The sequence below is a fragment of the Homalodisca vitripennis genome, chromosome 1, assembly GCF_021130785.1.
Source record: "Homalodisca vitripennis isolate AUS2020 chromosome 1, UT_GWSS_2.1, whole genome shotgun sequence".
Taxonomy (NCBI): domain Eukaryota; kingdom Metazoa; phylum Arthropoda; class Insecta; order Hemiptera; family Cicadellidae; genus Homalodisca; species Homalodisca vitripennis.
The window spans coordinates 245,294,258-245,310,907 of NC_060207.1; the positions used below are offsets into that span (position 1 = coordinate 245,294,258).

Sequence of the window (16,650 nt, forward strand, 5' to 3'; positions counted from 1 at the left end):
TTATTTTCAATATGATTAAAACATTTATAAGTATTTACACTTCGTAAACTTAATTTGCCCCTAAAGTTGAAATTTATAAATTTTGTTTTTTTGAACAATCTCATTACATCTGGAACATGAAAATGTACAACCCTATTTTTTGTTTAAAGTTTGTTTTGACAATGGAAGGATTGTTAAGGAAACAGAATTTTTCCAAACATTTGCCACCATTTAGTGATTACAAAAAATCAGTAATACTTTGTTTTAAGATCTGCAATCTGATTTCTTCCTCAGTGAATAACTAACGTAACAAATAACTACAATGTAGGATAAAATAAACAAATCGTACCAGAATGTTATTATGGCAAATACAAGTCAGAAATCACATCAACCACGTTGTGTTTTAACTCCATGCATACCACCTCTGAAATTTGAATTCAATAACCACAAAACACTAATTATTAAAAACGAACTAAAGAATACGGGTCTGTACTGACCAACCAACCACATAGAACTGTTGTCCATCTCCTTGTTATGTTTGTGTTTTTCCTGAAGTCTGTACTTTATAATCTACAGCCTATCAGTTCTTATGATTATTATTTCAATAATACAAGGTAAAATATAATGAAATTTGTTTCTGTTTTAATACAGAAAAATGTTCCTGCTAGTTCTTCAAAGGCGAGTACTAATGTTAAGAAGCAGGATCAAAGTTCCACAAAGAAAGATGTTGATTCGGAGAGTGAGGATGCTTGGGGGTTCAACATGTAGAGGTAAAAACATAATTTATAAATGAAATTCTTAAATTTAAGTCCTAAAATATTGGCTACATATACTGATTTATCAAACAGATAACAAAGTAACTATAGAACTTTGTACAAGATGTAATTCATACAAAAGGTAGGATCTCATCAGACCACATGACACGAAAGGCTTGGCTGAAACTGTATACAAATTTCAAGTCTATAACTCATTTCATTCTTGACAAGTCCTGGTACAAATAGACAATTAGGCAGAAAAGAAATGTTATAACCTACTGAGCGATAGCATTCAATGAGACAGAGCCAAGTCTCATGGATTCTCATGCTGAATCATCTAACTCACTTGGTGTGGATTCTTTGTTTATTATTTATTATTGATGATGAATGATTTGAATTAATTTGTATATTCTATTATTTATGTATGTATTTGATATGAATTACATAAATCTCTTGTACTTAAACATCCTTTAATCCTGTTACAGGCATTTGAAGAGTGGAATCGTGTGTTGCCAAATCCAATGTTTCGTGGACTATTACGTTTATATTCAAGAAACTGTGATAACTTAAATTAAGATGTGAAGATAGATAACATCAAAACTAGTTGTTGTTCTTTTACTTGTGTATCAATTATCCACAATATTGTAAACTTAAACTTTTCTACGTTTTAGTAATCCCCAGTATTAGCTGTAAGTGGTTTTTAGTACAATAAGTTCTTTGATTACCAATAAATAATATGTAATTAGCTACAGTTCTTACCATATTAACATAGTTATATAAGTTAGAAATAAGATATTATGATAAGAGATACAGCACTAAAAAAATAAGTAATAAAAAAATAAGAACAATAAGATACTGTTTTCTACACTTAACTGTTGATGGTTGTTTCACAAACAATTGTAATTGTTTTATAACTGTTATATTGTAAAACTTGTAAAAATGTTAAAAATAAATGTTAAAATAAAATATGTGTTAGTAATATGTGTTTATTGCATTACTATAAACCTTATTTAATAACATAACTTTATGACGACAGTATTATAATACATTTATCAAGAATAATCAATTGGTAGATTAGAAGATTTGGTGTTTATAATAAATGGTTTATGACTATGCCCTTCAATTAAATTTTGAGAAAAAGCACCAGACTTGTACAGGAAATTGTTTTTCTCCAAATGGATATGACAATTTTGAAGACAATTGCTAGAGGTACTGCATTCCAAGACGAGACAGAAAAATCCAGCTTTCGTTGGCAGGTGAAAAACATACAATACAATGTGGCCGACATTTCCCAAGTAGGCTACTCTAGAGACTGTTGTAGCGTCATTGTTACGTGTGCAGTAACCCAAAGCTCAAAGAAAAAAGGTGGAAGGCACACTGTCTATGAATATGCACATTATGGAGTGGTCTTGTTTTCACCCAAGTGAGGAAAAATGGAGGAAAAATCTTGTTTCCTCCATCATTGCTAGACCTTTCCAGTGTTTTCTGATGATGTTTTTTCTAAAATCGCTTTTGTATAATTATTCGACCATCAAAATCTTACCTTTAAAAGTTTAAAAATAGCATTAAGTTAGGTTTGAATTATCATTGCATTATATAACATTATGGCTTTTTTTGTTCTCTTAGGACGAGAAGCTTATAAATTGCACTTAGTACTGTAAGAACCTTAGCGCTGTTTCCGGAGTGACAGGATATTCAGGATGGGTAAGGTTAGGGGGTAGGGACCGCCTCCTATCGAAATCCATGAGGAAGAATTAGGACACTAATCTCAAAGTCATGTTTTTGCAGTGATCTGAAAAGTGCCATTGTCAAGAATTGTCCTATGAAGAGAGAAGATCACACTACCTTCCCATGTTGGTTTTTAAAACAACTTGTTGCATGTGTAAAAAGAACGAAGCAGCTCCATGCTCTCTACAAGAGGACTATGCACACAGAAGATTTTACTGATTTCAAGCGAGTTCATGACCAATGTAAAAGGCTGTCCAGGCAATGTCATTCTGATTATCTTAGCAAAGTCGGTGGTAGCCTGATATCAAATCCAAAGTTTTTCAGGAGTCATATTCGCAATATAAGTAAGGCATCTCAGATGCCTACAGCCTTCATCTTGATGATCGGTCGGAAAACGAACCTCAGGCCATATGTGATTTGTTTGCTGACTTTTTTCCTCCATTTATACTCCGTCTGCTACTGCTCCTGATTATTTGTTTAATAACAACGTAAACATATCTTCTATAACCGTAACTGCAACCGAGGTAGATGAGGGACTTAAGAATATTGACTGTTCCACGGGGCCTGGTCCTGACATGGTCTATGTTGGTGTACTCAGGTTTTGCGGCTGTAGTACTGGCTCCCCACCTTGCTATCCACTCAATAACCTGCTTAACCATGGAGTTTACCCATCATGTTTTAAGATTGGATTTTTAGTGCCTATCCATAAGTCTGGTGTTTGATCTAATGTAAAGAATTATAGACCGATAGTAATCCAGCCGGCATTGGCTAAAGTTTTTGAAAAACCCTGTTCTGAACCGCCTAACCTTCGCTTTCAAAGGCACAATAATTTCACAGCAGCATGGGTTTCAGCAGGATAGATCGACAACAACAAATTTGGTGGTGTTCACGAACAGGATCCTATCTACCTTCTTAAATGGTAACCAACTTGATTGTCTCTATTTGGATTTCTGCAGAGCTTTTGACACAGTTTTCCACTTTCACCTGATAAAAAAACTAGAGGCACTGGGTGTCACGGGCTCTTTACTGGCTTGGTTTCGGGGTTACCTGGCTGGACGCACGCTGTATGTGAAGTTTGCATGTGTACTTTCAAGGCCTCTTCATGCGTCTTCTGGTGTACCTCAAGGTAGTCACTTCCTGTTCTGCTTATTTATTAATGGCATCAGAAGTTTTTTTGAGAGCTCATATTTGGTCTTAGCGGACGATATCAAGATATTTAGAGAAATCTCTTCTACTGATCAGCAAATCGAGTTGCAAAGGGACCTGGAGAGGATCCAGGACTGGTGTTGAGCTAACGCCATGGATTTAAATGTAGACAAATGTATGGCCATTTCCTATACAAGATCAAGACATCTTTGCCAGTTTGATTATTTGCTACATGGTGTTATTCTTCGAAGGGTCGTTAGTGCTCGTGACCTTGGTATTCTTTTGACTTCTACCCTGGACTTCAGTGAGCATATAACTAACATTGCAAACAAATCTGCAAGAATACTTGGGCTCATCAGTCGCACCTGTCGGCAGGACTTCTCCATCACATCATTTAAAACTCTCTATGTTCCACTTGTTCGGCCTATCTTGGAGTTCTCTACGGTGGTCTGGTCCCCCAAGTGGGACAAGCCTCTATACTGGATTCAGTGCAGAGGCGGTTCCTCAGGATGGTCGGCATCAAACTTGGCTTCTGGTACAGGGATGTTGATATGCAAGAAATTCAACGCAGTCTTCAACTACCCACCCTTGCATCCCAAAGAATATCAATGGACATGGTTTTCTTGAAAAAATTATTTAATGGACTCTTTGACTGTCCGGAGATTCTTCACCAGGTTAATCTTCATGTTCCTCGTGGATCCAGACACTGTCAGCTTTTCTGCAAGCATCACCATCCTACAAACTACCACTACCACAGTACTATACCTAGACTAATGAGAACTGGTAATGCCATGTCCTGAAGTTCATTTTTTTGTTCCTCTCTTGCCTATAATTATGATTGAGTAGTTGTCCACTAAATCTTGGTTCATATAAAAATATTATGTAGTTATTATTAAGTTGTTATTAGGTCTAATTTTCTAATTTAATTTATTGTTATTAAAGTTGCCTTATGTTAATGATTTTACAGTACATCGTATTATTTTGTTATATTTACAACTATATGCTATATTGTAGTATTAGTATTTATTGTTATATGACTGTATTTGCATGTTAATCAGCCATTCTCCACTATTAATTACATGTAAAAAGGTGTATTGACGTGTACAAATCCGCTATAAATAGCCTTATGAACAGACCAAGCTTAGACCCAACTAACAATAAAAAACATTGTGTGATGTTTATGAGTTGGGATTTATAGGCTGCATGCTCTAATTATTGAGTAAGCTAATGTGAACATTTGTGAAGTACGAACCAATTTTTTCAAATCGTGCGTAAGCCCGAGTATATATACTACTATACTAAAGGTATTAATTATTTTTTTCCACAACCTATTTTAGGTACGGTGTATGACAATCAGACCAGATTTCATTATTTTAACATAGAAATGGCTTAATGGCATACATAAATTTGGTATGTTATATTTAAACTAGAGTCATAAAAATGAATGGTTTGTTTATTCTATAAATTAAATAATGAAAAATGTTGTTTTTACGACGTGAAAGATAATTTATTTGATTTCACGTTCTCTGTTCAGGAATGACTTTCATATGTCGATGTATTAGTGTACTTAATGGAAAACCAAACAAAACACACGTATTATATTACAAAATATAGTATGAACTGCTCTGAAATCTCCTTGGTATTCAAAAGATGGACATATCTATGAAAAATGAGTGGATATTATTGAAAGTATGAGTATCTAAGTCGAAAAATCCATCAAAAAGTTCCTAAAGTTTAACATCTATAAATTAACTCTAACAAGATTACCTCAAAATGTCTTGGAAATATCAGATTTGTGGTACTACATTTAATCGGATTTATATCATTGTTATCAGTTAGTTTTTATTTTAGAGTTTTTCTATCTAATTCTCAAAGCTACTTTACTAGGTATCTCCAGTATGGAGAAAAGCCTACTTATGTCACAGTGTTATACTATTCTGCGAATGCACCAGAGAGACAAAAAAATGAACAAGACATAATATAACTACAAAAATTGGGGAAAGTTCAAGGGATGAATACAAAAAGCTCATGGTAATAATATTAGTATTTAACTTTGTTTACTTATTATATATATATATATATATATATATATATATATATATATATATATATATATATATATGAACGTAAAAAGACGACGTGAGGTTTACATGCCCGATTGTAATATGCACTATAATACATAGTATAATACATTTTAAAATGCAGTGATTTAAAAAATATACTATAGGGCTTCAAAATCAATCATGACTGCATTCTTTGATTATATTGACTGTAGAGCCAAACGCTTTTGATCTTAGTTAGTTTTTCTTTTATAGTATGATGGTTGCACAAACCTTGTACTTTCTGTACAATTATGACAGTTGGTCACAGTTTTCTCTCTAGCAGAAAGCAAAAGCAGTCTGAAGGTTTCAAAGTAATAGGTTATTAACCTGGATGTTTTAAAGCGTTTTAAAAGCTGTGCACACCAATAAATGCGTGAGTTTCCGTTATTAGAGTTAAATTTAGATGATAATAATTGCATTAAAATCCATTAAATCCGTCCCATATATATGCGTGAGATAAAAATTCACTCCTAAACATTGAGAATTTCTCCCCTCTGATGCCCTACATAAAGGGTTAAGGGCTGGGCTAATGAAGCTTTTATTGTATTAGTAAATGTAAATAGGTAATTCAAAGATTATTGAAACGATTAAGTAATTTAAGTGATGGGTTAGTCCTAATTTTCATTATAATTACTGGCTAAAATCCTATCATCACAAAAGTTTCACTAGGTTGGCATTCCAAAAATAGTGAAGCAAGAGGTTTCCAAGTTTCTTGTTAAATTATGTTTATTATTTACTGTTGTCACTCTTAGTAACTATTAAAGATCATTAATTAGTTTCAAGATCAGGGATTCAATTGAATATTTCTCTTAATGGTTTATTTTGTGATCCAGTGAGGAGGTTGATAAGCTGTGGTAATTTGAATATGAAACAAAAATAAGTATAAAGTAATTAAATAATTAAGGATTAGATTAGACTGTATTTAATTTTAATAAATCAGTATATTATCCAGTAATGTTAAATAGTATTCAATTGTAGCCTATTAGATTACAATTTGTACATTATTCTTCGCATGTTCATAGACATGTAATTGCTGTTGCATCACGTATGTGCTCAATCTATTGTTGAATAACTTAATATTACTTCAATATGTTATGGCTTAATCTAATATCATATGTTCAGTGATTGGAAATAAAAAAAAAAACATTTCAGCCTAACTGATATATTAAAACTGTGATAACCTGGTTCTCTAAAATTTTCAAACATGCACGGATGTTGTCTAATAAGCAGCGACCACGACATTAAATCAACTAAGCTATTGATTATAAAAAAAAATTTGATGTTAAAATATTAAAGATGGAAATAAAATAATGTTTCATTTTAAGAAAGCCAAAACAAAAACGTTAAAAATAAGCATTTGAGAAGACTTTTTAAACATACTACATTTTGTTTAATGAATATATTAACAATCATGTACTGTTTTAGTTAGAACCAACCCAACAAGTTTATTAGAAACTAATATTACTTTCTAATAAATGAATATAGTTTTTTTCGTCATCAGTACATGCAGAAATACCATTGCAGGTAGGTTATCATTTTGTAGAGAGGTTTGTTTTGTGTGGTTATAAAAAAAAACTAACATTATTCTTTATAATCAATCCTATATTTCCTTTACATATAAAAATATAGCTTCACTATAATACTATCCTAATAGTTTATAGGCCTATTATAATTCGGTTCGATATTATCGTTCCAAATTAATTCAAAGTAAAATCATGTGTACGGTATTTGACTAATAGTTGCCAGTACAATAGTGATGTACATGTAATATATACGTTATAAGGTGTCAGACATGTTTATCCTTCAAAATAGTTAAAAGTATGCTAACTAAGTATTATACTGTTTTGTTTGTTACATTGTATAAATATACATATCCTAAATAGTTTTTGATTCATCATTGGGTTAAATTATTACTTTTTTAGATATAAAAACAGCTGGACTATACTTTAATTTTTTTATTTTCGAGAAAAAGAGACGGTTGCCTCTACACATAGTCCTAAAAAGACCTTTGCGCCTCCCTTACTTATGTTTGTGCCCTCAGAATGTGAGACTTACAGAAATCAATCAAATCAGAGGACCCCTTAGAATTTTTTCTTACTTTTTGATATGACAGGACAGGTTAGCCATATGTATTCCGCTGATGCTTCTGTTTCTCTGCAAAGTCTGCATTCATCAGTCTGACTAAAACCCATCTTCTAAGGATGTTTTCTAAGGGGGCCATATCCTGTTAACATCCCTAATATCAGTCTTATATCCTCCTTACTTTCTTCTTACCCATCCTTTACCATAAGGATAAACATTTTAGATTGTCTTAGTCCTGAGGCCCTACTCCAGTGTAAGGATCTGATCCTATTTTCCAAATCTTTTACAAGAGCTTTGCTGTAGGAGAAAGCTACAGCCTGTTTCAGGTCCTACCATAAGGGTTTCTGTACCTATTTTGACAAAGGTATTTTGTTTTGTTTCCATAAATGCCCTCATGTCCCGGCACCCAACTGAGTGTAAATTTGTTCTTCTTTGCCATTTCCACTAGAACATCCTTACATTCCCATATTGCTTTTGAGTCAAACGATTAGGCGTCAAGTGCCTTTAGTGCATCCTTACTGTCAGAGAGTATTAGGCATTCTGCTCCTTTTGGCCTCATTTGTATGAGTATTCTGGCGCATGATTCCATTGCCATGACTTCCCCTTGAAAGACCGTGGCGTGTTTTCTCAGCACCACAGCTAGGTTAACTTCTGGTCCGTATATTCTGAATCCTGTCCTATAGTCAAGACGTGAACTACCTGTGTGGAACTTCTGGATTCCTTTAGTAGGGTAGGCCTCCTTTTTACTCCATTTTTCCCTATCTTTAATAAAGACTGTGTAAGGATTTTCAAAGGAGTATTTCTTAACTGTACTTCCTAAAACGTTGGTTATTATTTCAGCCTCAGGAAATTCCTGAGATATTTATATAACCTTTTTCCGCACAAACACCACAAGTGCCATCCTTCAGTTCTGTAATAAAGCCTAGGGCAAAGTTGCTTCTAAAAAGGATAATCAGTGTATTTAAGAGTATCCATCCCTTCGCAGTTCCCATATTAGTGATCAAGCTTTCCCTTGACCACGCAGCCCTTGGCATATGTTTTGTTCCACTTAGCTTGGAAAAACACAGAAAATAAGTCAGTTGTAGAAAAGTATTGTAGAAGTTAGAAATTTAGGAGAAGATTTTCCCGAAAGCTGAGGGTAGACTGAAACAAAATGAGAGTGTGATAGATGATGGAAAAGAAGCCAGTCAGTTCAGCTCAGCCTGATCGGAGTTTTTTAGAAGACAAGAAGTGGATCAGACAGTTCCCAGGTGTGCACTAGGTGGAGAAAGAAGGTGGCTGTGCGTGGTTGTGCTTTGGAGATGCGCTGACTTAGCTCATGTGTTGGGGTATGAAAAACCGCCACTAGGCACCAATACTTCAACTTGAAATACTTATAACATAATTTGGTCGGCACATTTTGATTTCAGTACTGTTGAACTAGCCTAATAACGAGTATCGAGGATTCAATATCCATGAATATCGATGATTAAAAACCTGATATATTGACAAACTAAAGCACTTAAGGCAACACAAGACGAAAAACATCTCTCAAGATAGTACCAATCAGTAAAATGTAAAATTCCCAACGGCTGATCTCTAATACTCAAGAGCTAAAAATATCACAAACCATGGGTGCTACCGTAGACGCGCACAAAAAAGTAAAATAAAACAACAAAAGTCTTTTCTGTCCATTCTGACAGAATAATTAGCAGTATACTTAAAAATGCACGCACAACACTAATTGTGGCATTGAATATGGAAAAACATCACTCGTTAATACCACAAAAGATATAAGCAACGACTATTATTGTAAATTACTACTCAACTAAATCCAACCAATCAGGAAAGTAACATCGAGATACCCAAAGAAGTTGCATAATAGCCAACAGAACTAAATTGTTGGAAAACGATAATAAGGAAAAACAATGAATAATCTTCACCATGAAGAAAAAGCTATGAATAAACTTCATTATGAAAATAAAAACTATGAATAAACTTCACCATCGAGGTAGAAACTGATGAAAAACATAAAAAAGCACTGAAAAACTGTTAAATTATCTTCCAATGCAGTTGTTAGAACTATTGACACTCTGACAACATTAATATCCCCTCTATTTAAACCTCCCTCCTTAATTTGTTATCAAACCGAAAAAATCCCTAATTCCTCGAGAGATCCCCTGGACTAATAAAGATCGAGACTAACCTAAAATTGAAATAAATAATATTTGGGCAATATATGGTTTGAGACCGGCTAAAAGTTCTTTCAGAAAATGAAAGTATACTATTTTAAGAAATTGTTAAAAATGGGTTTAGATCGTTTTCGATAATGTGCTTAAAGTAAAAATTATCGAAGTATAGGCGTAACTAAATTACACACTGAACTAAAATCAAGTTAAATGTAGAATTGATTAATTATCATTGGAATCAGATTACTGTGTGTTATAGACCTTGTAATGAAGTGGTACAAGAACGAAAGTTCAGTATCTTGTAATGACAAGATAGGTCGTGTCTTGCTTATACTACTCTAGCACTGTTGAAATTACAATCTTCTTTTTGGATCTAACTTTCTTTTGCCAATGGCGCATTGTAGTGGGTACGGCGGTTATCGCAAGATAACCAGATCAAGCAACGCCGAGCGTGGCTGCTGCTTGGACAGGTGACCGCTGAGCGATCCTGTCCTTGCAAGCGGCCCGCCTGCCCGGCCATTGGTGGTGGTTCGGAAGTCACCTTTAAGCCGTTGGTCCCCAGGTTAAGTGTTAGAGAGGGCTTCTTAGCCCTAACTTCGCCTGGTAAAATAAGACATTCTTTACTTTTTTTTTACTTTACTTTTTCTTTTGATTAAAAATATTATTAACCTAAGAACCATGCAGATTCATTAGTTCATTACTTTTGAAACTTTTTGTAAGTTCCTCTGCAAAATTGAGTAATGTTTTGACCAACTGATGAGTTGCGTCTACATCTTTTTCCTTCTTTTTGATACATTTAGGCTAAATGGGAGTTTAACACATTAAAAAAATCACCAATCGCCAGTCATACTCTATGTAACGATATAATGCCCAACAAGAGGTTCCAATCATTGATTGTTTCTTCTGAAAGAAAACTTAGTAAACCACTAGAATCAACTATTTTATTGTCTTCATGACTTGAGACAAAGTCATGGTTTCTTGGTTATAAGGTTAGCTAATTTTCATCGACAAATTGGTCTTCACCAAAATGGTTTGTTTATAAATTATGCATTCTGAAGCTTCTTACATAATTTCCAGTAACTGCAGTTACAAAAATGACCTCACAGCTAGCATAACCACCTTTGTTTTGTGCTTAAACCCACTTTGCTGTTGGTTGTACCATGTGTTCTATTGTTATTGCATAAACAGTATTTAGAAACATGGTGCTGTCATCAAGGAATTAGCTCCGTGACTGGATGAATGGACCAACTGATACTGTTACGGAACACTTCCATGAGGGTATGCCAGTTAGATAAACTACTTAAGTAATAACATTTATAACGCCTTCTATACTCGTTTTGTTAGAAACTCACCTCTTTAAACCCCTATAAAGTTTTTACTAATTTTCCTTTTCCTCTTCAGAAATTGAGAAATGCCTGATTGATTCAATTGGCCTTTATTGTGATATCTTGGGTATTGTCCATGATAATAGCAAAATCTGTGCACATGACAGATAGCACCTCCTTTCTAGACACGAGAGGTTGCGTGAAGGTAATTTGCTCATGCCTACCTTTTATTATTTCCCTTTAATAGGGAATCTTACAAAAAAAATCAAGTGATTAGTTTGACTAACCGTGTTTAATAATATACTACTTTAAATTATCTGGAAATAAAACTATTTCAATAAAAACATTTTATAAGTACTATACAATTTTCAGTAAAATTTAGACTATGCGGAAGGTTGCGTGTGAGCAAATTATCGCATGTTCTGTTTTAAGCAAGTAAATAAAAAATTTGTACTTCAATAGAAAATGTGTCTAATAAAAGAAAAACATGCAAAATGTAGCTTAAACTGATTATAAGTGAGTAATTGTCTTTTATAAATTTAAATTTTTATATAATGGAATATTGCCAAATTGGTTGCGGGTGACAAAAAAGTGAGTAAAAGACCAACTGATGTCAAGATCTTTGAAGAAATATGTGAGAAGAGATAATGTTTTAAGCTGCTGATATTGTTAATCATAATAATACTACAGGATTTTGAAAATTGCTGCAAACTGATACAGGTGCGACCTTTCACGTGTTAAAATTGTGTTTTTAAATTGTTCAGGGCTTACGTACATTTTACTACATTTAGATCCACTGACTATTTCTTGCAATACGTGATTATATTTACTTAAAATGTTTAAATTATGAATAAATTAAGGTTTTTTCCCATTTCAGCTGGTTTTCTTCTGGCCTTTAAAAACTAAATTTTAAGATTGATTTGTTAGTTTCTAAGGTTGATCTGTAGGATAGTTATCAACCCTAATTGGATTTTTAACCTGTACATTTTTAGGCTTATTTTTAAGATTAGGACTGAGACTGGTTTCACTGTATATGACACTAGGTTGATTTATTTGGCCTTCTGAGTGTCAATTAAATATTCATAATGTAGTTTTAAAGGTTTCATAGTACCCTAGTTTTTGTATAACAAAATGAGACAAATAATAAATTAGCCTAAATACTATAGACAACTGTGTAACACAATAAGTACCAAAAACAAACTGTCCAATACTAAAAGGTTTTATGTCAGTATATCAGAGCGATAGCCAACACTAACTGAATGTTGTAAACAATGCAAGCAAGATTGGCTGATGGTAGACCAGCAGCATTATTGGTAACATGGCAATACGAAAAACTAGCACTATATGAGGCTACATGCAAGACACAGCGTAATCTTATTAGATATTATTTAATATTTGATTTCAGACAAGTTGAAATGAATTAGTCTATGCAATGTACAGTAGGATTTCAGATTCAAAATAGCAACGAAAAAAAAAAATTATTAAAATTGAAGAAACAAATTTCCTTGTATCAGGTGGACCTGTGGTTTCATATCTCTTGTTTTTGACCTGTGGGCCCAAGGCTATTCTCCCCCTCCCTGTTGACTTATTGGACTTATTACCCATCGTGGATCTTGGTACAAATTTTTGGTGATAGTTATCATGAAATAATAATTTTCAAAATGCTTCATAACTTTTCTAGACTAGTTCATTCTAGTAATTCATTCTTCAGTAATTCATTCATCATCACGGCAATTTGTCTGTCTTTGCTTTGTTACTGGAATTAGTTACTGTATTTTTTTCAGAAACTCGCTCAAAAAAAAGAGAGAAGCAACATTTTCAAAACTATTTCAACTTTTACTACACAATTAAGTAACAACACCTAAAATTTTTAATTACGTAATTGGTTGATTGATACAAAACAATACTTAAGAGCTAAATTTGAAGCTTTGTCAAACTATTAACTAATTACAAACAGTTCTGTTTGAGGAATTTTTAGACAAAACAAGAGGATGAAGCTGTACAGTTAGAGTTGAATTTTACTTATAAAAGATCTTTAATAAAGGACACATGTGTTGTACGTATCTGACCCGAGGCTAAAAGTGGTAATGTTTCTTGTACAGGTAAAGTGGGGAGTGGACTAGAACCATCGAGTGAGTGAGACCAAGTGACTATGAACAGTCAGAGCTTCACTCTAGCCGAGAGGCTCATTCCTGCCACCTACCTGCAACAGGCTGCTGCTAGCAAGAAGTCGAGAGAGAACCTCATCAGAGTCCTTATTGAGCAGGTCAGAACCCTAACTTTGTCTTATATAAGTGTATTTGTTCAAAACGTAAACGTTGATCAATTATATTAAAAAGGCTCTTTGTGCATGACAGGATAACAGGATTTTGGACATTTGCCATTGTTATGGTTACAAACAGTATAATACAATCTTTTGAGGATTGGAATCTATCTTCTTCGTCAGGTGGGGGAGGTAGTAATACATAAAGATATAGAGAACTGAAAGAAGAAGAAAAGGGAAACAAAAGGGTTCAAACGTACCCCAAAGCTGCTTGGAGTCTAGTCCAGGCGTTGTCACTGCAGAGAATGCAAGTCCCGAGCACAAGTCACGAGTACGAAAAACACAATCACACATTACGAATGAAAGTGGGATATTAACACGAAAATCGATGTCGGTTCTTTTTTTTTGACACCTTGTCATGTCATCTGAAACAGTGGGTCAAGAAGGCTATGGTCAGAAGGAGGAAGAGGTAAAGGCAAGCCGCTTCCGACACTGTGTTTTGGTCCTAGACCGTAGTGTCATGGTGTGTGTACGAATTGTGTTGGTTGAGGTTTCTAAAATTGGTATAATATTTTTAGGTTTCTTAGTTAGTTTTTTTTTTTCATATTGTTACCTAGAATAAATTGGTATGCTAGAATAAATATAATTTTGTAATAACAAATGTTACTTACAATAATTGTTTTTTCATTGGAGTTCTTCAATCCCACTCAAATTATCCTCCTCTTCTGGGTTATTGTCACTGCTGTCTGTATCCGAACCAACTGATATAACAAGGGATTCTATTATATTGTCAATCTGGGGTTCTGCGGCTGCATAGTCCTTTTTGATTTTTTCTATGTGCTTGCACTTTACTGACCACTCTTCTGCGCCAATACTTGATATCTTGTCCACATAGAGCTTTAACTTGAGACATAGTAAAAGATGTATTTCTCATAACCACATAACTTTTGACTTCGGAAATTAACTCAATGGGATTGAGGTCTGGGTGGTAGGGCGGAAGTTGTAAGATGTCAGGACCCTCTAGTTGAACAGTTTCGTCCAAGGCGTACCGGACATGCCTTGGTTTATTTAGGTGCACAGGTTTGTAGAGTTCAGGTAAAAACATATCGTCGCAGAATGATATTCCGTTTTTTGAAAGCCAGACCTTCATATCTTGCTTCCTACTTTTTGAAGTAGGAGATTTTTCAATTTGTATGTTGTGGTAGGGCGCGTTATCAACTACCAGTACTGAATTTTGTTCCAAATTCGGCAACATTTTTTGCTTTATCCACTTCATAAATATGTCCCCATTCACGTTGTCGTGGTAGTCTCTGCTATGGTTGCTTGCTTTCCAACAAGTATAAGCATTGGGCATATAATTATTGAGTGATTTACGTTAGAGAAATGAATATAGTATAGTGTTGCAAGCTATTTTGCAAGAGAACATCATTTGCACGGTGGAGTGCTTATTTGTGTCAAGCAAGGTATTGAGTTCTCCATCTTGTACCAAGTTCTTGGCTACTCGGAGGAGATGACTTGTGAGTTGGCAGCTGTTGTGCTCCCTGTGTTAAGGACTGTTGTTGTTGTGGTTTATAGATCTCCTGCAGGTAGTCTAGCCTCTTTTTATGAAAAGTTGCATGATGTTTTTTTTTTTATATGGCATCAAAATGAACATTATTGTAGTTGGGGACTTCAATATAAACTTTATGGTAGACAGTGAAGAAACCTATGAACTATTAAACTTAATTGACAGTTTTGGATTGAATGTGACTGTGTCGGATATCAAGAGGCCAAATACCAACTCTTGTGGAACTGCGGGTAGCTGCATTGACAACCTACTAATTTCCCTACATCCTGATAGAGGACAATCGTCGGTGCTCCATAAGCCTGCTTCTGATCACAACATCATCTTCTTTGTTGCGGATATCGAGACTGATGGATCTACGGGAAGTGGTCTCATCTTAAAACACTTAACTAGACCTTTGAGCTTGTCTGGGGTATCCTTTTTTGTGCATTATCTTAGCCAAATTAACTGGTTAGATGTATATAGGCTAAATTTAAGTATCAATATCAAGTTGAAAATGTTTCTTGACCTTCTTTTATGGGCCTTAAATAATGCTGCTCCAATTAAAAAATTGAAATTAAAAGCTAAAAGTTCATGTACTAGATGGCATCATGATGGTCATGTTAAACTTAAGTCTGAGCTGGATAGGTTATATTTTATTATTTTATTTCTCAAAATACCAATGATAATAAGGATGTAAAGGCAAAATATAGAAGTCTCAAGCAGTGTACAAGAGTGAGATTAACAGAGCTAAACTTAGTCATAACAATAGTTTAATAGATAGATCCAAAAATAAAAACAAAGCTGCTTGGGGCATAATAAAAAAGTCAGCCAAAGTCAACTTTGGAGTGCCGCAAGGCTCAATACTGGGGCCAACATTATTTATTCTTTATATAAATGACCTCTCAGGAAATCTAAATGACAGCTGTGTAAATACTTATCTCTTTGCAGATGACTTGGGGCTATTGGTTAGTGCTGAATCAGCCTTGGGCAGTATAAATAAACTTAGCGATAAGAATTGTACTGCCTTAGACTGGTGTTCTGCAAATAAACTGTATAAGCATTGAAAAAGTTCAAGACCTACCTCTCAATTTGTACAGCAAAAGTAGCGATAATAATATTAAGTTTCTTGGAATACATGATCAGTCGAATCTCAAGTGGCATGATCATATTAACATATAGCCTCTCGAGTTGCTAAAGGTGTTTTCTTAATTAGGGCATTAAAGGGTACAATTTCAACTAATTACGTATTGTTTGTATACTAAGCTTATGTTCGTAGCTTTATCACTTATGGAATCACCAATGGGGCAAAACACAGTATGCAACAAAACTTCTTATTCTGCAAAAAAAGCTGTCAGATTGATTGCTGGTGTACTTAACAGAGATCACTGTAAAACTTTGTTTGCAAAGTTTAATATTCTAACCCTACCGTTTATGTATTAAGTGTTTTGATGTATGTTAAAGATAACTTGAATGACCTTGTTAGCCTTTGTGATAACCATAAATATTTTACAATAAATAGGAATGATTTGTTGCTGATGAAGTGTAAATACACAAGC

General features: G+C 34.1%; 2 protein-coding genes across 2 annotated transcripts in view; both read left to right on the top strand.

The window, feature by feature from the left end:
* LOC124353232 (COP1-interactive protein 1-like) overlaps positions 1-1,707 on the top strand; it is a 31,451-nt gene extending 29,744 nt beyond the window's left edge. The window contains exons 9-10 of the mRNA XM_046803144.1: positions 631-749; positions 1,220-1,707. Coding sequence (XP_046659100.1) covers positions 631-747 — 117 coding nt within the window. The 3' untranslated portion in view covers positions 748-749; positions 1,220-1,707. The remainder of the gene's footprint in view (positions 1-630; positions 750-1,219) is intronic.
* Positions 1,708-5,959: 4,252 nt separating this feature from the next.
* LOC124353233 (O-phosphoseryl-tRNA(Sec) selenium transferase) overlaps positions 5,960-16,650 on the top strand; it is a 37,615-nt gene continuing 26,924 nt past the window's right edge. Inside the window, exons 1-2 of the mRNA XM_046803146.1 lie at positions 5,960-6,083; positions 13,388-13,551. Coding sequence (XP_046659102.1) covers positions 13,438-13,551 — 114 coding nt within the window. The 5' untranslated portion in view covers positions 5,960-6,083; positions 13,388-13,437. The remainder of the gene's footprint in view (positions 6,084-13,387; positions 13,552-16,650) is intronic.